The sequence below is a fragment of the Tiliqua scincoides genome, chromosome 5 (genome assembly GCF_035046505.1).
Source record: "Tiliqua scincoides isolate rTilSci1 chromosome 5, rTilSci1.hap2, whole genome shotgun sequence".
In the NCBI taxonomy this organism is placed as follows: Eukaryota; Metazoa; Chordata; class Lepidosauria; order Squamata; family Scincidae; genus Tiliqua; species Tiliqua scincoides.
In genome coordinates this window covers 128315352-128340133 of record NC_089825.1, presented here as the reverse complement: position 1 = coordinate 128340133, position 24782 = coordinate 128315352, and the positions used below count along the sequence as shown (strand labels likewise).

Genomic DNA, 24782 nt, shown 5'->3' with positions numbered 1-24782 from the left:
CCTTGTATGCTGCTTGAGCTCTCCTCTTTTCCTCAATGACTGGTGTCAACTCCTCAGAGTGGGCTTCAAACCAGTCTGCCGCCTTGTTGGTCTTCTTGCCGAATATGGACAAGGCGGTGTTGTAAACGGTATTCTTGAAATGTTCCCATCTGTTGGATGCGTTTGCGTCGGCCGGGCCTGGAAGAGATTCCTCAAGCGCTTGTGCAAATTCCTCCACTTTTCTCTGATCCCGGGTCTTGCTGGTATCAATGCGAGGTCTTCCTTCCTTTTTCGTGTGATACAGTCGCTTTGTTTGCAGTTTCACTCTGCTGCACACCAGGGAGTGGTCAGTGTCGCAGGCAGCACCATGATAACTGCGTGTGATCTTGATGCTGGGAAGGCTGGAGCGTCTGGTGAGGATCAGGTCAAGCTGGTGCCAGTGCTTTGATCTTGGATGTCTCCAAGAGACTCTATGTTGGGGCTTTGTGTTGAAGAACGTGTTGCTGACACAGAGACCGTGATGACAGCAAAACTCTAGCAAGCGTTGGCCATTTTCGTTCATCCTCCCAGTGCCAAACTGACCTAAGCAAGTGGGCCATGAACTGTTATCAGCACCAACTCTAGCATTGAAATCGCCGAGGATGAACAATGGCTCTTTTACAGGGATTTTCTTGACAGTGGTGGCCAGGTCATCATAGAATTTGTCTTTGGCTTCTGCTGGAGACGACAGAGTCGGTGCATATGCACTGATGAGAGTGACAGGTCCTGCTGATGACTGGAGCTGCAGGGACAAAATTCTTTCACTTCCCACAGTAGGTGGGATGATGGATTTCAGCAGGGTATTTCTGACCGCAAAGCCAACGCCATGTTCCCTGGTTTCATTTGGTGGTTTTCCCTGCCAGAAAAATGAGAAATTTCTCTCCTTGACAATTCCGGAATCTGGCAGCCTAGTCTCTTGAAGGGCGACGATGTCCATCTGCAGTCTGCTCAGCTCCATGTCGATGACAGCTGTTTTGCGTGCGTCGTCTATTTCTTGCAGGTCATCAGAGAAGCCAGGTGTCATTGTCCTAACGTTCCAGGTGCCCAGCTTTAGGGCAGTAGTTTTTTGTTTTCTGTTGCATGGTGCAGAGTTGTCGATCCGCTTGTCGGTTTTCACCCTAAACCCCACGCACCCCATGAGGTTAACGGACCGTGGCGAGGCAACACCTTACTGGCTGGGGACTGCCCAGCTTAAGGCGGGCGGTAGCTGCCCAATGAGATGCAATGATCTCTCCCACCGTCGGAAGCAGCCCCTGGCGTCATGCTCTACGCCAATCGAGCAAAGACTTATAACCGGTAAACTGCTGCTTCCCGTGTTGTGCCGACGCCGTATGGCGAAGTTGGAGTGTCCTCTCCAGTGCGCGAAGCCTGGGTAAAGAAGGTATGGAGGATAGGCTGTTACCCATGCAGCAAATCCCCCCTCTCCACGTCGCTGGAATGGTCCAATGGAAAGGCAGAAGCCAATACGGTTGGTTCCAGCGGCGTTGCAGGAGTTGCCAGAACGTGACTGTGTTCAGCCATGAACTGCCTCAGGGACTCCGGCTCCGGATTTTGCCTCGAGGTTGACTCCTGAAGCCTTTTCCATAACTGGATGTAGCCACAAGGCAGTGGAGGTTTGGGATCAGAGTTTTCCTTCTCTCAGAAGAGCTGCCTTCCCAGGCTATCGAGTCCCATCTACCCGGTTGGGTACCACCAGTGGTACTTGAAGTGGTGTCTGGTAGTACTCACAGGACCCCTGATGTCCAGCAGCGAGACCAGGGACGCGACACAACAAACAGTAGTAGGAGGGTCAGCTTGGCAGGCAGAGCTCCAAAGCATGCTTTTCTGTGCTCGAAAAAGCCATCCCATCTACGCTGAGCTTCTTACTGGTGTTTGTCACGCGGCATCTGGCCTCCCAACCCAGATGTAACTGGCAATGATGTCATCACCAGTTACTTCTAGTGGTACTTCAAATAGATGGTTGAGTAACACTGATCTAAGGCTTTCATGGCCAGTACTATTAGTGTTGTAGTAAGAAATGTTCAGGCTTATTGGCCATGGTCTATGCAGATTTTCATTTCTTAACTGCAAAAGTTTGGTGTCTTGTGCAAAGCCTGCCTGGTTATAAAAGGGAAAGCAGACTGCTAGAATTTCTGCCACCTGTTAGCCTACACAGATCCTCAGAGGATTTGCTATCTATATTCTCTGAGCAAAGGGAAATTTGGTACTTGCCTGGTCATTTGCAAATCTATCTGTCTGCTTCTAAAGTCTGGTTCTGTTCCTCACATAAAGGTGCTATCAGAATTTACTTCAGGTCTCTGTGGTTTCTTCCATCTGGTCCGTGCGTATCATGATGTTTCACCCACAACTATTGCTGGCATTTTCAAAGGACTAGTGGTGAGAAACATAGGCTGCTTGTCTCACCCCAGAGCAGGGGTGTCCAAACTTTTTGGCAGGAGGGCCACATCATCTTTCTGACACTAAGTCAGGGACTGAGGGGAAAAAAATGAATTTGTATTTCAAATTTGAATAAATTTACATAAATGAATATATTAGAGATGGAACTTATATGAATGAGTGAGGGTCTTGCAATAGCTCAAGGCCTATAAAAGCTCTTGCACAAAGCAAGGTCAGCCTTTCTTTTGCTGCCACTGCTGTATCACAGATGTGAAACAGCAAGCAGAGAAGGCCTCATCCCACAGCTCACGCAAGAAGTTGAACTGTTGGCCATCACACTGAGAGCAGTTGTGTCAGACCAGCGCGGGCTCCAGCAAATCTCCGGAGGGCCAGAGACTCATTAGAGACCAGGGGCTCCCTGTGAGCCGGATTGGGAGTCCTCGAGGGCCACAAGTGGCCCCAGGGCCAGGGTTTGGGTACCCCTGCCCCAGAGCAACTGACAATAACTGTCCACTGATCTTGTTCACCATATGCTCCTTAAAGGACTATGTGCCTTCTTTCCACAGCCCAGTTCTTTCCCAGTTCCAAATTCTTCCTTCTGCAAGGAACCCCTTCTCCTTGGTAGGGGTTTAGTGAATCCCATGTAGCTGTGGTCAGCTGTACATACGCACCACAAGAAGGAGCATGAACTCCAGGGTAAAGAACATGAGAGGCATGGCATGGAAGTGGGAGTTTCAGCAAATACACAGAGTGCATTTATTTATTGGCCGCTTTCCATGAGATCACCGAAGCAGCTTCCGCAAATTGTAAAGATGAGAAATACTGTGGCTAATTATTAATCAAATTCTCTCCAAGGAACAGGAGACCCTTCCACCTCTGCATCTGCCCCCCTTCAAGGGAAATACATAAAGAAACATTTATAAACAGATGCATTTTATAAAAGCACCTGTTTTCCCACCCCACCCCATGTGGCGATTGGAGATTTAGGGAGGGGTGAGGAAGTCACAGACTTAGCCTCTTTCCCCATTTGTAAGGTTTTGTTTTAATGCCTTTGTTGTTTATTATCTTTGCGAGCTGCCTTGAGATTTATGCAAAAGGGATATAAATTCATTGAAAAGAGATATTATGCAGGTAGCCCCTGACATGTCTGTTCCCAATGTTTGTCCAGAAATCAGAATCGATGCAAGTTGGAACAGCTGTATGGTGCACAAGTGTAAACGCACAAAGTTGTTGGATCATGGTGCAAAAGTGGAGATGCAGCTGTCCGGCTTGCTCTTGCTGGCTCAATGCTATCATGTTTTGTGCAAAAGCACAAGGCTAGATGGATTGGGTCTGTGTGAAAGAGCAGATGCAGCTGTCCATAAGTCAGGACATCTGTTAGTTGCTAAAGAGATAGAGATACAGGTTTATTGCATGCTTTTAAGCTGTTTAGTCTGCAGTCCTGTGCCCACTTTCCTGAGAGCAGGTACCAATTGAACACAATGGGACTTACTCCTGCGTATACATGTATAGGCTTGCACTGTAAATTATGTTTTCCAGGCTTTTTGTGAGTCTCTGTGAGCTTTGACTTGGATGGAATGATAATCTGCATTTATAAAATAAATAAGGAATGTAGAGCACTTTGTACACTATTGTATTGTATTGGCAACCTTCAGTCTCGAAAGACTATGGTATCGCGCTCTGAAAGGTGGTTCTGGCACAGCGTCTAGTGTGGCTGAAAAGGCCAATCCGGGAGTGACAATCCCTTCCACACCGGGAGCAAGTGCAGTCTGTCCCTGGTCTGTCTCCCTGGCTATGGGCCTTCCTTCTTTGCCTCTTAGCCTCAGACTGTTGGCAAAGTGTCTCTTCAAACTGGGAAAGGCCATGCTGCACAGCCTGCCTCCAAGCGGGCCGCTCAGAGGCCAGGGTTTCCCACTTGTTGAGGTCCATCCCTAAGGCCTTCAGATCCCTCTTGCAGATGTCCTTGTATCGCAGCTGTGGTCTACCTGTAGGGCGCTTTCCTTGCACAAGTTCTCCATAGAGGAGATCCTTTGGGATCCGGCCATCATCCATTCTCACGACATGACCAAGCCAACGCAGGCGTCTCTGTTTCAGCAGTGAATACATGCTAGGGATTCCAGCACGTTCCAGGACTGTGTTGTTTGGAACTTTGTCCTGCCAGGTGATGCCGAGGATGCGTCGGAGGCAGCGCATGTGGAAAGCGCTCAGTTTCCTCTCCTGTTGTGAGCGAAGAGTCCATGACTCGCTGCAGTACAGAAGTGTACTCAGGACGCAAGCTCTGTAGACCTGGATCTTGGTATGTTCCGTCAGCTTCTTGTTGGACCAGACTCTCTTTGTGAGTCTGGAAAACGTGGTAGCTGCTTTACCGATGCGCTTGTTTAGCTCGGTATCGAGAGAATGAGTGTCGGAGATCGTTGAGCCAAGGTACACAAAGTCATGGACAACCTCCAGTTCATGCTCAGAGATTGTAATGCAGGGAGGTGAGTCCACATCCTGAACCATGACCTGTGTTTTCTTCAGGCTGATTGTCAGTCCAAAATCTTGGCAGGCCTTGCTAAAACGATCCATGAGCTGCTGGAGATCTTTGGCAGAGTGGGTAGTGACAGCTGCATCGTCGGCAAAGAGGAAGTCACGCAGACATTTCAGCTGGACTTTGGATTTTGCTCTCAGTCTGGAGAGGTTGAAGAGCTTTCCGTCTGATCTGGTCCGGAGATAGATGCCTTCTGTTGCAGTTCCAAAGGCCTGCTTCAGCAGGACAGCGAAGAAAATCCCAAACAAGGTTGGTGCAAGAACACAGCCCTGCTTCACTCCGCTTCGGATGTCAAAAGGGTCTGATGTGGAGCCATCGAAGACAACAGTGCCCTTCATGTCCTTGTGGAAAGATCTGATGATGCTGAGGAGCCTGGGTGGACATCCAATCTTGGGGAGAATCTTGAAGAGGCCGTCTCTGCTGACCAGGTCGAAAGCCTTGTACACTATAAACTATTAATAAATAGCAGTATTTTTTAAAGGGAAAGCAGGGGCAATGGGAAGAGGCCACTCCTCTATACCTTGCCTTACTAAAGCGGTTTGAGGCCCAGATGGCTCTTGGCACCCACAAGCTGCATATCAGGACAATGGCCATTCCCTCTAGTTTGTCACCAGACAAATTAAACTATATATGGGTAGACTGTCTCCAGAGATGGAGGCTCCATTTAGTTGCCATGGCCAAAAGTTTTAGAGAGACCTACTTCAGTCCATGTTTATCTAGAGAACCTCACTACAGATCATGAGAACACTACTACAGGGAAACAATTACTATTATGGTCTCCTGTGAGTGGAAAGGAGCATCTGATCTTAGTTAGTGATTATAAATACACAACCAAAAGATGATGATAAACATTTGTATCCTGCTTTCTGAGTGTGCAAAGCACTTGTGTATATTACCTTGAAGATATCCTTACAACAAACTTGTAAGGTAGGCATTTTAGATTATAGTCTCCATGTTGCAGCTGGGGAGCTGAGTCTGAGAGAGAGTGCCTTTGCTCAAGGCCACCTCATGAATTCCTGGCAGAGGTGAGAGGTAGAATTCCTATATGGCATTGCCCTCTTCTCGGAGGAAAGAGTGTCATCCAGAACCCTTCACAGTCATATGGTCAGACTGCTTAATATAGATCAGGGGTGTCCAAAGTTTTTGGCAAGAGGGCCACATCATCTCTCTGACACTGTGTTGGGGGCCAGGGGAAAAAAAAGAATTAATTTACATTTAAAATTTGAATAAATCTACATAAGTTTACATAAATGAATACATTAAAGATGAACTTATATGAATGAATGAAGGTCTTGCAATAGCTCAAGGCCTATAAAAGGCCTTGCACAAAGCAAGGTCGGCCTTTCCTTTGCTGCCGCTACTGCATCACAGACGTGAAACAACAAGCAGTGGAGGAAGCCCTCATCCCACAGCTCACATGAGAGGTCAAACAGTTGGCCTCACGCTGAGAGCAGTTGCATTGTGCCAGTGCGGGCTCCAACAAATCTCTGGAGGGCCAGAGGCTCATTGGAGACTGGGGCCTCCCTGAGGGCCGCATTGAGAGGCCTTGAGGGTCGCAAGTGGCCCCAGGGCTGGGGTTTGGGCACCCCAATATAGATCAACAATCTTAACTAGGAAGAATTTCCTTTCTCACTACCCCCATTTCTTCTCCATGCCTGCTGTCTGCGCAGAGGCACCTCTTAAAGTGGTGTGTCTCTTATATTCAGCTCAGCATAGCAGTTCTCCCAGTGGCTATTTTGCAGGTGTCGTTTTATATCTTTTTTGTTAGATTGGAAGCCCTTTTGGGAGAGGGAAATATCTCTTCCCTCCTTTTGCTAGGAAAAGGACTTTTGGGAACATTTTTGCTGAACAGTGATATATAAATATTAATATCAATAAATAATTCAAACCAGGGAAGTCTTGATTTGCAACTCAGCCTCTTCCTTGCTATGCTACACCAGCTTTTACCAAGATACAGTTGGCTCCGAATAATGTGAGATGGGACTAGAGACACAGGGGCACGGATCATAGGGAGCAGAAGAACAGCTGAGCTGAGTAAGGGAACAGAGAGTGGGCTGCAGCAAGGGCAGGTTGGAGATGATGCTACCCTACCACTGACTCTCATCCCTCCTTCTGCACTGTCCCCTAAAAGCCACTAGAGGCCAGTGATGGCTCAAAAAAAATCCCTAGCTAGGCTCCTGATAACAGTATGAACAGCTATTGTCTCCAACTTTAGTTCACTAAAATATAAACCAATTTAGGGACTAGGCATATGTAAACGCTAGAAATCTTTTTCTTTAAAGAAATCTGGGACCAGTTTGTTTTCTTTTTCGACGGAACCAGAAGTTTGGCACAAGGAGACAACTATTTCTGAAAACTAGGGAAGGAAAATCCAGTGTGTACCAAGTGAAAATGAATCCTAAGAGTCCTTTGTTTCCCTATCCTACGCATGAGATCCTTAGGCTTCTTCCATGGAAGGGAGGATAGGACCCATACATCTTGGATTCCAAGGCACTGCCTGAAATTTCATAGGCATTCAGCAAAAGAGAAGCAGAGACCAAAAAAAGATTTACAAAAAGAGAAAGCTTCTAAGAACATAAGAACAGCCCCACTGCATCAGGCCATAGGCCCATCTAGTCCAGCTTCCTGTATCTCACAGCGGCCCACCAAATGCCCCAGGGAGCACACCAGATAACAAGAGACCTCATCCTGGTGCCCTCCCTTGCATCTGGCATTCTGACATAGCCCATTTCTAAAATCAGGAGGTTGCGCATACACATCATGGCTTGTACCCCGTAATGGATTTTTCCTCCAGAAACTTGTCCAATCCTCTTTTAAAGGCGTCCAGGCCAGATGCCGTCACCACATCCTGTGGCAAGGAGTTCCACAGACCAACCACACGCTGAGTAAAGAAATATTTTCTCTTTTCTGTTCTAACTCTCCCAACACTCAATTTTAGTGGATGTCCCCTGGTTCTGGTGTTATGTGAGAGTGTAAAGAGCATCTCCCTATCCACTCTGTCCATATTTCCCCCAACCCCCTTCTCAGTGTATACTCCATGTCTAAGACAACATATCAAACGGTTTCTCTTTCTCTACTTCCTCAGTTTAAAAGAAGCAGCCTCTTCTTCCTCAATTCAATTATTCCTCTGTTTTCGCTTCAGAACTGAAGAAAACACATAGTATATACACCATTTCCACCAACCTAACACCTGGTTACACAAATGTATATGCAAGTAGTCAACTTAATTCTGCAAGAATCTTTATGCATTATCACTCTCTAAGATCATAACTTTTAATTAAGAAGTCCAGCATTAGGCATCCCAGTGTTCTCTTCCTCTCCGCCCTCCTGTGGTCCCAAGAAAAGGCCCAATATACAGAGAGCAATTCCTCTCTTTTCATAAAACCTCTCTAACGATCATGCATTTTTCATTAACAGGAACTCAAGGATGGCAAATAGGGTGGAGTAAGAAAGGCTCTTCCATGTTTCTGATCCAGCCACTCTATACTGCAGCCATTTCTGAGAAGAATCCCTATTTTGCATTAAGTTTGCCTTCCTGAAATGAAAGAGAGTCCGGTTTGTCATCCTGTACACTGTATGGTCAACCTGTTTAGTACAGACCAGCCATCTTAAGTAGGAAGGGTTCCCTTTTTCAGTGTTGTCCACTCCAGTTTCTTTCCCATCTTGACCTAAAGAGTTCCAGAGAAGTGAAGTCTTATTCCCATAAAAGCCATTTGAGGCCTGGGAGACCATTTGTTTCCCTCCTTATCTTAAGAAAGAAACTGAGCTCAGGTGATGGTAAAAGGACTCTTTGGGTCAACCTCTCTCCTCCCCATTACTTTGACTGCCGTAATAAATGAGGGCAGCCATCTGAAGTCACTCATCCTTTTCCACCTTGATCTCAACAAAGGAGCTGAGGTCAGGACCAAAGCCTTTTTGGCCTGGTGGGTGAGGGGGTGTGCCAGCCCTGTCTTCTTCCTCTTGAAAGTGGGGATTGTAGAGGTGCAGGGGTAGGAGCTGGACTTCGGCAGAGGGCAGGCGATCCGAGAGCGGCCCATACATTCGATTAGCTTTGGTGCCATGCTTTGAGTTGGCGTCAAGCCTATAGCAGAGCTGAGTTAAGGGAGCAGCGCGGAATCGTGGGGGACGTGCCACCCACACACCAGGCTCATTCAGGCTGTCTTCCTCGTCTGACATGAGCTCTTCGGTTACACCTTGCCACAAACGTTGCTCTTCAGGACCAAGCAGACGCGCTACGCCTGAACGGTTTGCAAAAAGCTAAGACAGAGAGAGGGGGGGGGAATTAGTAGTTCTAAGAAACCCATGTTTGCCTTTGCCCCTGTATTACTCACTACTAACAGGTCTCTCATTTTGTCCTTTCAAAAATTCTCCCCCCAACTCCTCCTCAATCATATTCCCTTGCTATTATATACCCCACCCACCAACTCCTGTCTCAGAGGGGGTGTTTCATGACCAGCAGTTTGTACAGCAAACAGTGCTGGGTAGCAGAAGCCTGACCAGCCCCTCGAACAAGTCTCTGCTCTCCTTTCTGTGAGGCTTTGGTGTGAGACAGGCTTAATTATTCTTTTTAAAGAAGGACTCACACTGCTTTGATAAATGCAATTGGAAAACAAGTGCGATGTGAACATAATGATCTCCTTCCCTGTTTTCATCTTTTTTAAAAAAAGTGTTTTCTGTTTCTTAGATTGCAGTCTTTAAAGATGCACGCTTGGGAGCAAGTGTTGAACTCAGTGAGATTTACTTATATGTAAATACACGCAGGACCAAGCAATGAGGTGGGGCACTAACAAGAAGTAAGGTTTTAACTGTGGCTTATTTAACAAGTAATTCATTTTTAACTGTGACAGCCCTGTTCTCTCCCCTCTGTTCCTAATCCTATGTATACTTCCTCAGAGACGTCCCAATTTTTCAATGGGACTGACTTTCTCTCAAGGATTTATGAGATTACAGCCTCAAAAAACAAAAAGCTTTACTAATTAATTAAGATATTGCTTACTGTTGTAAACAAAAGGGGGTTTGGGTGCTTAGGGTTCTTGGTTTTCAAACCCTAAAGCCCTCAAAGCCCTCAAACCCTAAAGCCCTTGCCCAGCAGTACTGCCACCACCCTGTACATACCAGTGCCTCAGTCCAGGGACACTGAGACCCTCTAGGCTTAACTCTATCCCTTGCAGGCACTGAGCTCTTTCTCCAATTAAAGCCTCAGTCCTCAAGTTACTAGACCTCAATTAGCACTTGGTAGCTTGCTGAACGGCTAGGCAGGATTCTGAAACTTTGTCCCCAACAGACAATGAAACAACTTAGTAAAAGATATTTTAGTTTATTAAGTACATAAGGTTACACACTCTACATGGTTACACATGTACATGGTTGGCTTGGTCATGTCGTGAGAATGGATGATGGGCGGATCCCAAAGGATCTCCTCTATGGAGAACTCGTGCAAGGAAAGCGCCCTACAGGTAGACCACAGCTGCGATACAAGGACATCTGCAAGAGGGATCTGAAGGCCTTAGGAGTGGACCTGAACAAGTGGGAAACCCTGGCCTCTGAGTGGCCTGCTTGGAGGCAGGCTGTGCAGCATGGCCTTTCCCAGTTTGAAGAGACACTTGGCCAACAGTCTGAGGCTAAGAGGCAAAGAAGGAAGGCCCATAGCCAGGGAGACAGACCAGGGACAGACTGCACTTGCTCCCGGTGTGGAAGGGATTGTCACTCCCGGATTGGCCTTTTCAGCCACACTAGACGCTGTGCCAGAACCACCTTTCAGAGACCGATACCATAGTCTTTTGAGACTGAAGGTTGCCAATACTATACTATACTACACTCTACAATAAGGCAGCAAATGCTAGAGGCATAGACATCTAGGAAACATATCAGCAATAAAATAATAAAGCTAGCTGGCTATCTCTATTAATACCTATCTCTCACCTGGGTCAGTTACTCTTGTAGATCTCTTAGCTCCAGGACTACCTATGAGGCCAGGTGCCCATGATGGACAATGGAGCTCACACACGTGCAGGATGTTGCACACACAACTCTGTCCAAAAGGAACCCACACACACCCCTTGGGACCTTGATGGGGACCTTGAAATGAGGAAACAGATCAGGGAGGTGACAAGGAAGGACAGGGTTGTAATCATGGGGGACTTCAATTATCCTCATATTGACTGGGTCAATTTGTGTTCTGGTCACGATAAGGAAACCGGATTTCTTGACGTGCTAAATGACTGTGGCTTAGATCAGCTAGTCAAGGAGCCCACCAGAGGACAGGTGACTCTGGATTTAATTTTGTGCGGTACGCAGGACCTGGTTAGAGATGTAAACGTTACTGAGCCATTGGGGAACAGTGATCATGCTGCGATCCGTTTTGACGTGCACGTTGGGGGAAGAATACCAGGCAAATCTCTAACAAAAACCCTTGACTTCCGACGGGCGGACTTCCCTCAAATGAGGAGGCTGGTTAGAAGGAGGTTGAAAGGGAGGGTAAAAAGAGTCCAATCTCTCCAGAGTGCATGGAGGCTGCTTAAAACAACAGTAATAGAGGCCCAGCAGAGGTGTATACCGCAAAGAAAGAAGGGTTCCACTAAATCCAGGAGAGTGCCCGCATGGCTAACCAGCCAAGTTAGAGAGGCTGTGAAGGGCAAGGAAGCTTCCTTCCGTAAATGGAAGTCTTGCCCTAATGAAGAGAATAAAAAGGAACATAAACTGTGGCAAAAGAAATGTAAGAAGGTGATAGGGGAGGCCAAGCGAGACTATGAGGAACGCATGGCCAGCAACATTAAGGGGAATAATAAAAGCTTCTTCAAATATGTTAGAAGCAGGAAACCCGCCAGAGAAGCGGTTGGCCCTCTGGATGGTGAGGGAGGGAAAGGGGAGATAAAAGGAGACTTAGAGATGGCAGAGAAATTAAATGAGTTCTTTGCATCTGTCTTCACGGCAGAAGACCTCGGGCAGATACCGCTGCCCGAACGGCCCCTCCTAACCGAGGAGTTAAGTCAGATAGAGGTTAAAAGAGAAGATGTTTCAGACCTCATTGATAAATTAAAGATCAATAAGTCACCGGGCCCTGATGGCATACACCCAAGGGTTATTAAGGAATTGAAGAATGAAGTTGCAGATCTCTTGACTAAGGTATGCAACTTGTCCCTCAAAACGGCCACAGTACCAGAAGATTGGAGGATAGCAAATGTCACGCCTATTTTTAAAAAGGGAAAGAGGGGGGACCCGGGAAACTATAGGCCGGTCAGCCTAACATCCATACCGGGTAAGATGGTGGAATGCCTCATCAAAGATAGGATCTCAAAACACATAGACGAACAGGCCTTGCTGAGGGAGAGTCAGCATGGCTTCTGTAAGGGTAAGTCTTGCCTCACCAACCTTATAGAATTCTTTGAAAAGGTCAACAGGCATGTGGATGCGGGAGAACCCGTGGACATTATATATCTGGACTTTCAGAAGGCGTTTGACACGGTCCCTCACCAAAGGCTACTGAAAAAACTCCACAGTCAGGGAATTAGAGGACAGGTCCTCTCGTGGATTGAGAACTGGTTGGAGGCCAGGAAGCAGAGAGTGGGTGTCAATGGGCAATTTTCACAATGGAGAGAGGTGAAAAGCGGTGTGCCCCAAGGATCTGTCCTGGGACCGGTGCTTTTCAACCTCTTCATAAATGACCTGGAGTCAGGGTTGAGCAGTGAAGTGGCTAAGTTTGCAGACGACACCAAACTTTTCCGAGTGGTAAAGACCAGAAGTGATTGTGAGGAGCTCCAGAAGGATCTCTCCAGACTGGCAGAATGGGCAGCAAAATGGCAGATGCGCTTCAATGTCAGTAAGTGTAAAGTCATGCACATTGGGGCAAAAAATCAAAACTTTAGATATAGGCTGATGGGTTCTGAGCTGTCTGTGACAGATCAGGAGAGAGATCTTGGGGTGGTGGTGGACAGGTCGATGAAAGTGTCGACCCAATGTGCGGCGGCAGTGAAGAAGGCCAATTCTATGCTTGGGATCATTAGGAAGGGTATTGAGAACAAAACGGCTAATATTATAATGCCGTTGTACAAATCGATGGTAAGGCCACACCTGGAGTATTGTGTCCAGTTCTGGTCGCCGCATCTCAAAAAAGACATAGTGGAAATGGAAAAGGTGCAAAAGAGAGCGACTAAGCTGATTACGGGGCTGGGGCACCTTCCTTATGAGGAAAGGCTACGGCGTTTGGGCCTCTTCAGCCTAGAAAAGAGACGCTTGAGGGGGGACATGATTGAGACATACAAAATTATGCAGGGGATGGACAGAGTGGATAGGGAGATGCTCTTTACACTCTCACATAATACCAGAACCAGGGGACATCCACTAAAATTGAGTGTTGGGCGGGTTAGGACAGACAAAAGAAAATATTTCTTTACTCAGCGCGTGGTCAGTCTGTGGAACTCCTTGCCACAGGATGTGGTGCTGGCGTCTAGCCTAGACGCCTTTAAAAGGGGATTGGACGAGTTTCTGGAGGAAAAATCCATTATGGGGTACAAGCCATGATGTGTATGCGCAACCTCCTGATTTTAGGAATGGGTTAAGTCAGAATGCCAGATGTAGGGGAGAGCACCAGGACGAGGTCTCTTGTTATCTGGTGTGCTCCCTGGGGCATTTGGTGGGCCGCTGTGAGATACAGGAAGCTGGACTAGATGGGCCTATGGCCTGATCCAGTGGGGCTGTTCTTATGTTCTTATGTTCTTACCCCCAATAATGACACTCATTATTATTATTCTTATGCTAATAGTACTGAGGTGACTTCATCCTTATTAGACTGTCCAATCAGAACCCTTGAGGAACAGAACCTTCTCGAAGTTGGCCTGGTTGCTAACCTCTCATAGTTCTTTACCCCTCCCAACTGGAGATCCACAGCTGCACTCCATCACGCTTGCTAAGGCGTTTCTCTGTCTGCTAAGGTGCTAAACATTCCAATGGGTTGTAATTCTTGTTATCTGTCCTTTCTGGCCAGCAAAGGAGAGACAACAATCCTTTTGTTTATTTACTCACATTCTTGCAGCTGGGAATTGCTAGCAACTTCTCCATTACACTGTCTTAGTTTGGTTCAGGCTTCACATGCTAACCTAGGCCTAACATGTATTTATTCATGACACTTACTAAATCACTATCAAAGCTTTCTAAATTTATAAGATCACCCCCAGTTATCATAGGGATGTCTCTATAAAACAAGTTGCACTTTCTAAGACCTTTCTTTCTCCCACACCAATTGTCTCCCATTTAACCAAATACAACCCTCCTCCTTTGTCGCTCTTTGTTACATCATGTGCCAGGACCCAAGAGTGGGGTATTGTACGGATGTTGAGTGGTACATGGGTCAATGGGACCTGGATTTTCTTTCCATCAGAAGAGTTATTAGATCATGCTCATTAATTAAATCAGTCACCATTAAAAGCTGTTAAATTTTCTCTTCAAGGTAGAGTAAGTTCCATTGAATGCACTTTCCAAACAAATATGCCTAGGATTGGACTACAAGGCAATCCTAAACAAATGTGCCATAGATTTATGCCTGTTTACTCAGAAAAATTTCATCCCATTCAGTGGGACTTACTCATAAGTAAATGTTCACAGCATGCCAACCTTTATATGTAAACTCCACTAAACTGAGCAGAGCCTCTAGTCTGAGTAAAGTTGGTTTAAGAGTCAGCACTCAAATGATATGAGTAAGGTAAGAAGTAAATCCTGATTACTGTATATATTAATTAGGAAACATCAATTATTAACATTTTAACTAAATTTTATGTGCTGAAACTAACGGGAAGTATTTGCAGTGGTTTGGACCCACAAAGAAGGATGCTTTATTTCATGATATTTGTCATTTGACTGAACAGGTGTAGCATTTCTCACTAGTACTAAGCTGACATGGCACTGAATCTACTATTTCATCTGTAGAACAGATTTTTGTGTGTCTTTAGGTGTGAGAATATTATTTGTCGTTTCCTCCTCCGCCTCTGAGTTAAATGTGTTTTTCTTTGTTTACAAATTCCTTGAAATAAGACTTATGTATTTCGGTTAAAAGTGTAACAAATTTCTTTTTGACTGTTAATTTAGCAGTGCAGACCTCTTGAGTTAATGCCACCCCAATAGCAGCTTGCAAAATTGTTGAGTTCTGCCTTACCCGATAGCGTCTGCTGCGAAGCTTCTTCTCCTCCTTCTCCTTGAGCCCCTTGAAGGGGTTGAGAGAGTTGCGGTATTCACGTCTCTTGGTCAGAAAGTAGGCTACACAGGCACCTGGCAGAGAACAAAAAGAGGGGGAACACAGGCATGGAAAGCAGATAATGACAGGACCTTCCTGATGAGTGAACAGAGGATATAGAGCCAGTGTGTATGTAAACAAGTCAGCATTTCAAATGTCATCAGTAGGTTCCAGAGATAACACTGAGAAATGTGTTTATTTTCAAATATGGAAAAGATGTTCCTTAAAGGTGTAATTTTTATTGCAATCCTAGCAAAATACACAGGTGCCTTTAAAACACAAACAGGATTATAGTTGGGGGAGAAAAGATAAATGTTTCTGTTTGGGATATGTTCTAGCAATAAAAGCCAGAAATGAAACAGGTGAAGAATTTTTATTGTTCCCCATCTTACCTTTTAGTTCTTTGTCAGTATAATTGTGGTGATTTGATACCAATTCATGCTTCAGTTTCTCCAGCAAGAATTTCACAACGGAGATATTCCATGAAGATTTAATGCTACAAAAGAGGGAGAAGGGAGACGAAGTGAACACTGAAGCACTTCAGCACCTGACATATCCCAGCAATTCACTCCAATAAAATTGTGTCAGATCTAATGAGTTAAATTAGGGAATGCAAGGTGGCTAAACCAGACTCCAGAGCTTTAAGATAGCACATGCAAGATTAGATAACTAATACACTTGGTCCTTTGTTTATAATCACAAATGTTGATTAGAATCCCCTCTTCACCCATAATTATGTAAAAGAGGTACTAGGGGAATCTACCTTCTACAGTCTGTCATTATCATATGTATTGGCAACCTTCAGTCTCGAAAGACTATGGTATCGCGCTCTGAAAGGTGGTTCTGGCACAGCGTCTAGTGTGGCTGAAAAGGCCAATCCGGGAGTGACAATCCCTTCCACACCGGGAGCAAGTGCAGTCTGTCCCTGGTCTGTCTCCCTGGCTATGGGCCTTCCTTCTTTGCCTCTTAGCCTCAGACTGTTGGCAAAGTGTCTCTTCAAACTGGGAAAGGCCATGCTGCACAGCCTGCCTCCAAGCGGGCCGCTCAGAGGCCAGGGTTTCCCACTTGTTGAGGTCCATCCCTAAGGCCTTCAGATCCCTCTTGCAGATGTCCTTGTATCGCAGCTGTGGTCTACCTGTAGGGCGCTTTCCTTGCACGAGTTCTCCATAGAGGAGATCCTTTGGGATCCGGCCATCATCCATTCTCACGACATGACCAAGCCAACGCAGGCGTCTCTGTTTCAGCAGTGAATACATGCTAGGGATTCCAGCACGTTCCAGGACTGTGTTGTTTGGAACTTTGTCCTGCCAGGTGATGCCGAGGATGCGTCGGAGGCAGCGCATGTGGAAAGCGCTCAGTTTCCTCTCCTGTTGTGGGCGAAGAGTCCATGACTCGCTGCAGTACAGAAGTGTACTCAGGACGCAAGCTCTGTAGACCTGGATCTTGGTATGTTCCGTCAGCTTCTTGTTGGACCAGACTCTCTTTGTGAGTCTGGAAAACGTGGTAGCTGCTTTACCGATGCGCCTGTTTAGCTCGGCATCGAGAGAATGAGTGTCGGAGATCGTTGAGCCAAGGTACACAAAGTCATGGACAACCTCCAGTTCATGCTCAGAGATTGTAATGCAGGGAGGTGAGTCCACATCCTGAACCATGACCTGTGTTTTCTTCAGGCTGATTGTCAGTCCAAAATCTTGGCAGGCCTTGCTAAAACGATCCATGAGCTGCTGGAGATCTTTGGCAGAGTGGGTAGTGACAGCTGCATCGTCGGCAAAGAGGAAGTCATGCAGACATTTCAGCTGGACTTTGGATTTTGCTCTCAGTCTGAAGAGGTTGAAGAGCTTTCCGTCTGATCTGGTCCGGAGATAGATGCCTTCTGCTGCAGTTCCAAAGGCCTGCTTCAGCAGGACAGCGAAGAAAATCCCAAACAAGGTTGGTGCAAGAACACAGCCCTGCTTCACTCCGCTTCGGATGTCAAAAGGGTCTGATGTGGAGCCATCGAAGACAACAGTGCCCTTCATGTCCTTGTGGAAGGATCTGATGATGCTGAGGAGCCTGGGTGGACATCCAATCTTGGGGAGAATCTTGAAGAGGCCGTCTCTGCTGACCAGGTCGAAAGCCTTTGTGAGATCTATGAAGGCTATAAAGAGTGGCTGTCGTTGTTCCCTGCATTTCTCCTGCAGTTGTCTAAGGGAGAATACCATATCAGTGGTGGACCTGTTGGCTCGGAATCCACACTGCGATTCTGGATAGACGCTCTCTGCAAGTACCTGGAGCCTCTTTAGTACAACTCATTATCAAAGGATTATTAAAGGATTATCAAAGGATTATTATGTCATTATCAAAGGATGATTAAAATATGTTAAAGGGAAACTAATCTAAGTGAACCAAACTTGAATATATGGCAAGGTCTTAATAACTGAGGAGTGGGGCAGTGGCATAGCTAGAGAGGGTGCAAAGTGCTACATTTTGCAGGGAGCCTCACCACAGCGTGCAATCTGCCCCTCCGCTCCCCTTCAGAGCCATTCCAGGCAGAGGGAGCAAAACAGAGGCATTTGCCTTCATTTTGCTCCCACCACTCAGAATGGCTCTGAAGGGAAGGGATCGCTTGCAAGCTGTGGTGAGGCTTCCTGCAAAACGTAGCACTTTGCCCCCTCCAGCTACACCACTGGAGTGGGAAAGGCTAGAGATCAGGATGTTGGGGTTCATTTGTGGATGAACGAGGATTGCCATGTCTACAGCTACATCTGCTGAGATTCCCCTTTCTGTGCAGTTATTGACAGCATAATAATTCTTACTCCATATTGAACTGACTATGCGCACCTCTCCCTCACTTTAATCCAATTCACACACAAGTCTTAACATCCCAGATGTCACCCCTGGGGGCTGGGGATAAGAATAGGCCCTCAGTTTGGCTGTACTTGTAGTAAGAGGCGACTAAACAGCCACTGGGTAGATAGGACTCGATAGCCTGGGAAGGCAGCTCTTCTGAGAGAAGGAAAACTCTGATCCCAAACCTCCACTGCCTTGTGGCTACATCCAGTTATGGAAAAGGCTTCAGGAGTCAACCTCGAGGCAAAATCCGGAGCCGGAGTCCCTGAGGCAGTTCATGGCTGAACACAGTCACGTTCTGGCAACTCCTGCAACACCGCTGGAACCAACCGTATTGGCTTCTGCCTTTCCATTGGACCATTTCAGCGACATGGAGAGGGGGGATTTGCTGCATGGGAAACAGTCTATCCTCCATATCTACTTTACCCAGGCTTCGCGCTCTGGAGAGGACATTCTGGTCCAGAACTACCATTCAGAGCGCAATACCATAGCCTTCTGAGACTGAAGGATGCCAATGCAATGCAGAATACTGAATTAGAACCCAACCAGAACTCACCTCTCAGAACCATCAAACCTCTTGTCATTGGTAATGTGGTTGTGGACATTATGGACCAGTTTCTGGGAGAGGAAACAGAAAGACTAGGGAGATCAGAAAGCAAACCACAATAACTCTAAAAATCCCAAATTATTAAGAGCATAGCACTTCCCCCCCCCCAAATAAAAATAAGATCCACAGTGTCTGAGCCTCTAGTTCTAGACCAAGTTCCTTCCAACTTTACAGTGCCAATGCAGCCAAGCCAATGGGGGTGTGCACTGCATACTGTGGTGGGGGGCAGTCACAGAGGCCTCCTCAAGGTAGGGGACGTTTATTCCCTTGCTGCAGGGCTGCACTGCAAATGCATCACCACTGTAACGTTGGTTAGGACTGTGTTGACAAGCTCCTCCAAGAAGGCAAGCAAGAGAACTCACTGAAAGCACCAGGTCCCTCTTGCGCCTGGCATTCTTCTGTCCGATACTTCGGTTTCTACAGGGAACACTTGCAAAGCCCAATGAGAAACGTGGCTCCCCATGTAGCATGGTATCCTCCAGGGTGGTGCTGTTGGGAGAAACTTCTGAGCAGGAGAGAGAAGGATCATCCAAGGGCTGTACAGCTGACTGAGGAAGCATCTGAGGGGCAGGAGAAGGTGTGGTGTAGACCTGCTGCATGGAGATGTCTGCTGTGGAAGATTCTTCAGTTACCTGAAAAAGAGGGGGAAACAACCCACAATATTGATATCCCACAGTCCTGGAACGTGTTGGAATCCCTAGCATGTATGCACTGCTGAAACTGAGAGGCCTGCGTTGGCTTGGTCATGTCGTGAGAATGGATGATGGCTGGATCCCAAAGGATCTCCTCTACGGAGAACTCGTGCAAGGAAAGCGCTCTACAGGTAGACCACAGCTGCGATACAAGGACATCTGCAAGAGGGATCTGAAGGCCTTAGGAGTGGACCTCAACAAGTGGGAAACCCTGGCCCCTGAGCGGCCCGCTTGGAGGCAGGCTGTGCAGCATGGCCTTTCCCAGTTTGAAGAGACACTTGGCCAACAGACTTAGGCAAAGAGGCAAAGAAGGAAGGCCCATAGCCAGGGAGACAGGCCAGGGACAGACTGCACCTGCTCCCAGTGTGGAAGGGATTGTCACTCCTGAATCGGCCTTTTCAGCCACACTAGATGCTGTTCCAGAAACACCTTTCAGAGCACGATACCATAGTCTTTCGAGACTGAAGGTTTCCAACTCAGTCCCAAACACCAGCCTTCTGCTCCAGTTGCTATGTGGTCCCTAAACCTTAATCCACAGCTCTGTCTCAGCTTGCAGCTACATCCAGTGGCGTTCCTGGCCACTGCCTTGCCCAGGGCACGCTCCCAGGGGTGCCACCCCCCCATCTGAAGGTGCCACCCCTTGCATCCGCTGCCTCCCCCGCAAGTGTTTTGAAGGCCGGGGAGGCAATGTGTGGCCTCTCTGGCCCTCAGGAAACTTTGTAAGGCCTTCTGGAGGCCAAAAATCATCACTTTAGAAGCCAGAAGTGACTATTTTCGGCCTCCAGAAGGCATTCTGAGGGCCAGGGAGGCCTCTGGGGGCAAGCACAGCACCACCACCCCCAAGCCTGGCACCCAGGGTTTTTGCACACCTTGCCCCCCCAGGTATACCACTGGCTACAGCACAATACTAAGCATGTTTGCTCAGAATTTGCACTGAATTCAATGGAACTCATTCCCAAATATGCATGTTTAGGACTACAGCCTAGATCTCTAATTCAATCCCTCCTTGGCCACTCTGTCTTACTGGTCTTTCTATGTATATTTCCACAAATGGGAATGTTTATTATTACAACAGTCTGTAACACCAGGTGTAAAATCTACATTGGCCAGAACCTATATTGGATTTTGAATCTCTTATCGACAAGATCCACACCTGGCACAAACAGTGTTGTGAGAGGCTAAGGCGTGTTGCATGTGAAAACATTCCTAGAATTTCCTCTCCCCCTTATCTCAACTTTGCCAGTGCGCCTTAATCGCTACTAGTGGCTTGGGCACCACTCTCATAAGAGCCTTGGGATCATATAGACACACACGCTTTCAGCTCTTGCCAGTGCCCTTCAACCCCAGGCCACAACGGCAGAGCTTGGCATGACTCCCAGAATGCCTCTCTCCTGAGCAGGTCTTTGGCAGGAAAGGCGAGAGATTCCTTCAAATATTCATGAAGCCATCTGTGCCTGACCAGAGAGACATGGAGACTGTGTGTGTCTGTGGGGTGGGGAGGACAAAGAAGCCCATGATCCTCAGCTGACATACCGCGCCAAGGCCCCCAGCTCCCAGCGGCACAGGCGAGAAACCCAAGTGTCCGAGGGGCCCTGCCGCTGCTCCCAGCTGCCTCAGCTCTTCAATGACCACCTGGACACCATTTCTGAAACCTTCCACTTCACGTTCTTCCTCCTCTTCCTCTTCGTTGTCCTCTTGGCGTTCCTCTGCAACACATGGGGGGCTAGCTTTGAGAAGCGGGCCCTGGCGCAGGGCCCCCACTTCCTCTTCCAGTCGCCTCAAGGCCTCATTGTTGGCCTTGGCCAGGCTCAGTGCCACCTCAGCAAGGCTCACCGCCTTTTCCACGCGCTGGTAGATTACATGGAGGAGCTGGTCTGAAGACTGCACCGCTAGCCCAGTCCCGGTAACAGTGATGGGGGCACAAGGCGGTGGCGGCGGCGGCGGCGGACCAGTTGCCTGAGCTCCTGGCTCTTGCTTGCAGGTGCAGCAGCAGCATTTAGCCTCTGTGGAATTGGGGGGAGAGAACAAGATGGTGGCACTGAATGACATGACAACACAGGGAGTTATGAAGGATTCTGGGCAATTCTCTCAGCTGTTGCTCGTGGAGAAAGCAAGATGGATGCTTCACACTGAAGGCAGGCCCATAGCACTGCTACCAAGAAGCAGACACTAGGCTATGCTGAGGTGAATGGAGTACCTGTATTAAGGAAAATAAAAATGCAGACAGCCATATTAGAGAAGGTGTGAAGGGACCTGTGTGTGAACGTATCTGTTCTGAAAGCTCAGAATACACAAAGTTAGGGTCTTGCCCCAATACAAATCTGTCACTCGCTACCCATAACGTCAAGAGAAGTAAGGCAAGTCCCTTGACACGTGCGTGCAACCTGATGTCGTTCAAAGTTTATGCTTAAGGCCACGAACATCATCAGCGTACTCTGAGGTTCAGCACTGGGTTGTCATCTTGCTTGCTTGTCCTACAATTCACAGCTTAAATCCTGTCAAATCTGAGCCTCAGCCTTCACATCTCTTGATTATTCTCGCCAGGAGAATCTTCCAAGAAGAACCTGGCTCTGAGCTAGCAGTTCAGATTCTGCAAAGCTCACTTGCAATTCATTTGTAGAACTGCCAAGATCCTGCAATAAGTTCTGCTTTGCTCTGACAGCTCACACTGTGCAAAGCTTCTTTGTGCTCATCTGCTTTTGCAGAGGAACTAGAAACTGAGTGTGCTTGGCTTTGAACTAGGTACTACAGTGTTTCTCAAACTGTGGGTCGGGACCTACTAGGTGGGTCACAAGCCAATTAGACTTGATCAGTGGCATAGCTAGAAGAGGTGCAAAGCACTGAGTCTTGCAGGGAGCCCCACTGCAGCGTGCAAGGGCCCCTTCCCCTCTCCTTCGGAGCCAGCTGTACACTTCCATTTTGCTCCTGCTGCCTGGAATGGCTCTGAAGGGGAGGGGTAAGGGCCCCTCGCACCTTGCGGCAAGGCTCCCTGCAAGACTTAGTGCTTTGCACCCCCTCTAGCTACACCACTGGACTTGGTGCTGCCTCGGGAGATTTGGGGATATTTTTTAAAAAAGAGCAGCAACTGCTTGGGACAGTTAAGAAGGTTCTTTATTTTAGGTAAATTTATAAACTTACACCTATTGTAAACTTTTAATTAGCTGATTGATTTGATTTTGTGATATGGTGGGGTATTAGAAACGTTCCTACTTTATGATGTCACTTCTGGCCATGACATCACTCCAAGGTTAATGACATCACTTCCAGATTATCATTCTAAAAAGTGGGTCCCGGTGCTAAAAAGTTTCAAAAAACACTGAACTAGCATGTTCAGTACTTGCAAAGCTTGTCGCGGATCACGTGCAAATGTAGTCCTTAATGACTTAATAATAGCAGTTAATACTTAATAACACTTAAAAATAGCATTTCATTGCTTGTGGGTGGGGGAGGGGAAGGAAGAAGGCTGGAACAAGGGCAGGGAAAATGGGAGCTGCCCCCCTCGCCATTAGCTTATTGCTATCCTATTTCCCTTCCATGCAAAATGTTACTAGCAAAATTATTTTATTTGCTATTTATTTTAATTTTTTTATTTATAAAAAATATTTATTTATAAAATAAAAATAAATAAAATAAAAAATATTTTATATGCATGCATATATTCATGCATACATGCATGCAAAAGTTGCATTGATTTGCACATTTAAATGCCACGCGCTTTGCATGCAGCCTGCTCCCACATGCTAACATTGCGCCCTCTACAGCAATCCATCCCGCGTGTGCAGCGCGCGAGGGAGGAAGGAGCGCGAGCGCCGTGTACAAACAGAACGCCTCCCCCCCCCCGCTTTCCTAGTCTTCGCTGATTGGCTAGTGCGCAGTAGCAGGAGGCAGCCGATTGGCTGCGAACTGTGGCGCTGGATTGGGAGGGGGGTTGGGAGAGGGACGCGGGCAGAGGAGGAGAAGGGGGCACCTGAGGGAAATCTGTGAGGAGCAGGACAGGCTCTTTTCATGGCCGCCACTTCCAGCCCAGTGTGTGGCTGAAGGCTCTCCTCTGCCAGCACCCCACAGTAGAGTCCCCGTTAAGCGTACATTACATTACACTGACAGTCCCCAGTGTCACCACCAGACTTCCCCCAAAAAGGTTGTCATGGCTTCAAGTGCTGTCCAGACAATTCAAAATGGCTGAAGCAATGGCCAAGATGGCCGCAGTCACGCCAAGACCCCCCTGGACAAATCCACTCACACCAGAGCACTAACAGCAATGTCTGTCCTTGCGTCAATTCCCTTCGCATGTTTTGTTTTCTTTTTCCACATGAGTCCCCATCTGGCATCTTTTATCACCGTAATTGTCCACAGTAGGATCACCCGTGTCAAGACAGCAGAGTCAGGCATCTCAAAATGGCTGAAGCGATGGCCAAGATGGCCGCAGTCATGCCAAGACCCCCCCCCCCCCGGACAAATCCACTCACACCAGAGCACTAACAGCAACGTCTGTCCTTGCGTCAATTCCCTTCGCATGTTTTGTTTTCTTTTTCCACATGAGTCCCCATCTGGCATCTTTTATCACCGTAATTGTCCACAGTAGGATCACCCGTATCAAGACAGCAGAGTCAGGCATCTCCTCAAAATGGCTGAAGCGATGGCCAAGATGGCCGCGGTCATGCCAAGACCCCCCAGACAAATTCACTCACACCAGAGCACTAACAGCAATGTCTGTCCTTACGTCAATTCCCTTTGTATGTTTTGTTTTGTTTTTCCACGAGTCCCCATCTGGCATCACCATAATTGCCCACAGTAGGATCACCCATGTCAAGACAACAACTTCAGAGTGAGGTATCTCCTCAAAATGGCTGAAGCAAAGGCCAAGATGGCCACGGTCACGCCAAGACTCCCCTGACAAATTCATTCACACCAGAGCACTAACAGCAATGACTGTCCTTGCGCCAGTTCCCTTCACATGATTTTTTCACGAGACCCCAGCAAGCATCCTTTTACCACCATAATTGACCACAAGATGATCACCCATGTCAAGACAGCAACTTCAGAGTGAGGCATCTCCTCAAAATGGCTGAATCAAAGGCCAAGATGGCCACGGTCACGCTAAGACCCCCCTGGACAAATTCATTCAGACCAGAGCACTAACAGCAATGACTGCCCTTGCATCAGTTCCCTTCACGTTTTTTTCACATGCGTGAGGCATCACCTGCTAGGTTCTGGGTGCTGGGCAGGCACCACCTTTTACCACCATCACAATAGGGTCACCCATGTGAAAACCAGGGACATGCAGTGGGTGGGGAGACAAGTGAGGCACAGCCTCCCCACCAGAGTTCTTCAAAAAGCACTGCCACTATGGGAGGTGCACAAGCACTCTCAATCCGTGCACAATGTGCACGGGTTGAGAGTGCTTGTGCACCTCCCACAGTGGCCGTGCTTTTTGAAGGACTCCGGTGGGGAGGCTCTGCCTCACCTGCCTCTCCATCCACCGCAAGTCTGGGTTAAAGACAACAA

General features: G+C 47.5%; 1 protein-coding gene across 2 annotated transcripts in view; it reads right to left on the bottom strand.

Moving 5' to 3' along the window:
- The window catches only part of LOC136651438 (HAUS augmin-like complex subunit 4), a 38726-nt gene that overhangs the window by 12336 nt on the left and 1608 nt on the right, over window positions 1–24782 (bottom strand). Inside the window, exons 2-7 of one of the 2 annotated variants that reach the window (XM_066627815.1) lie at window positions 21111–21456; window positions 20811–20983; window positions 18948–19217; window positions 18535–18596; window positions 15542–15645; window positions 15072–15184 (exon numbers count right to left, since the gene is read on the bottom strand). In XM_066627815.1, coding sequence (XP_066483912.1) covers window positions 15072–15184; window positions 15542–15645; window positions 18535–18596; window positions 18948–19217; window positions 20811–20983; window positions 21111–21273 — 885 coding nt within the window. In that variant the 5' untranslated portion in view covers window positions 21274–21456. Of the gene's footprint in view, window positions 1–15071; window positions 15185–15541; window positions 15646–18534; window positions 18597–18947; window positions 19218–20810; window positions 21457–24782 lie in introns of both variants that reach the window. The other variant, XM_066627813.1, reaches the window with a different exon arrangement.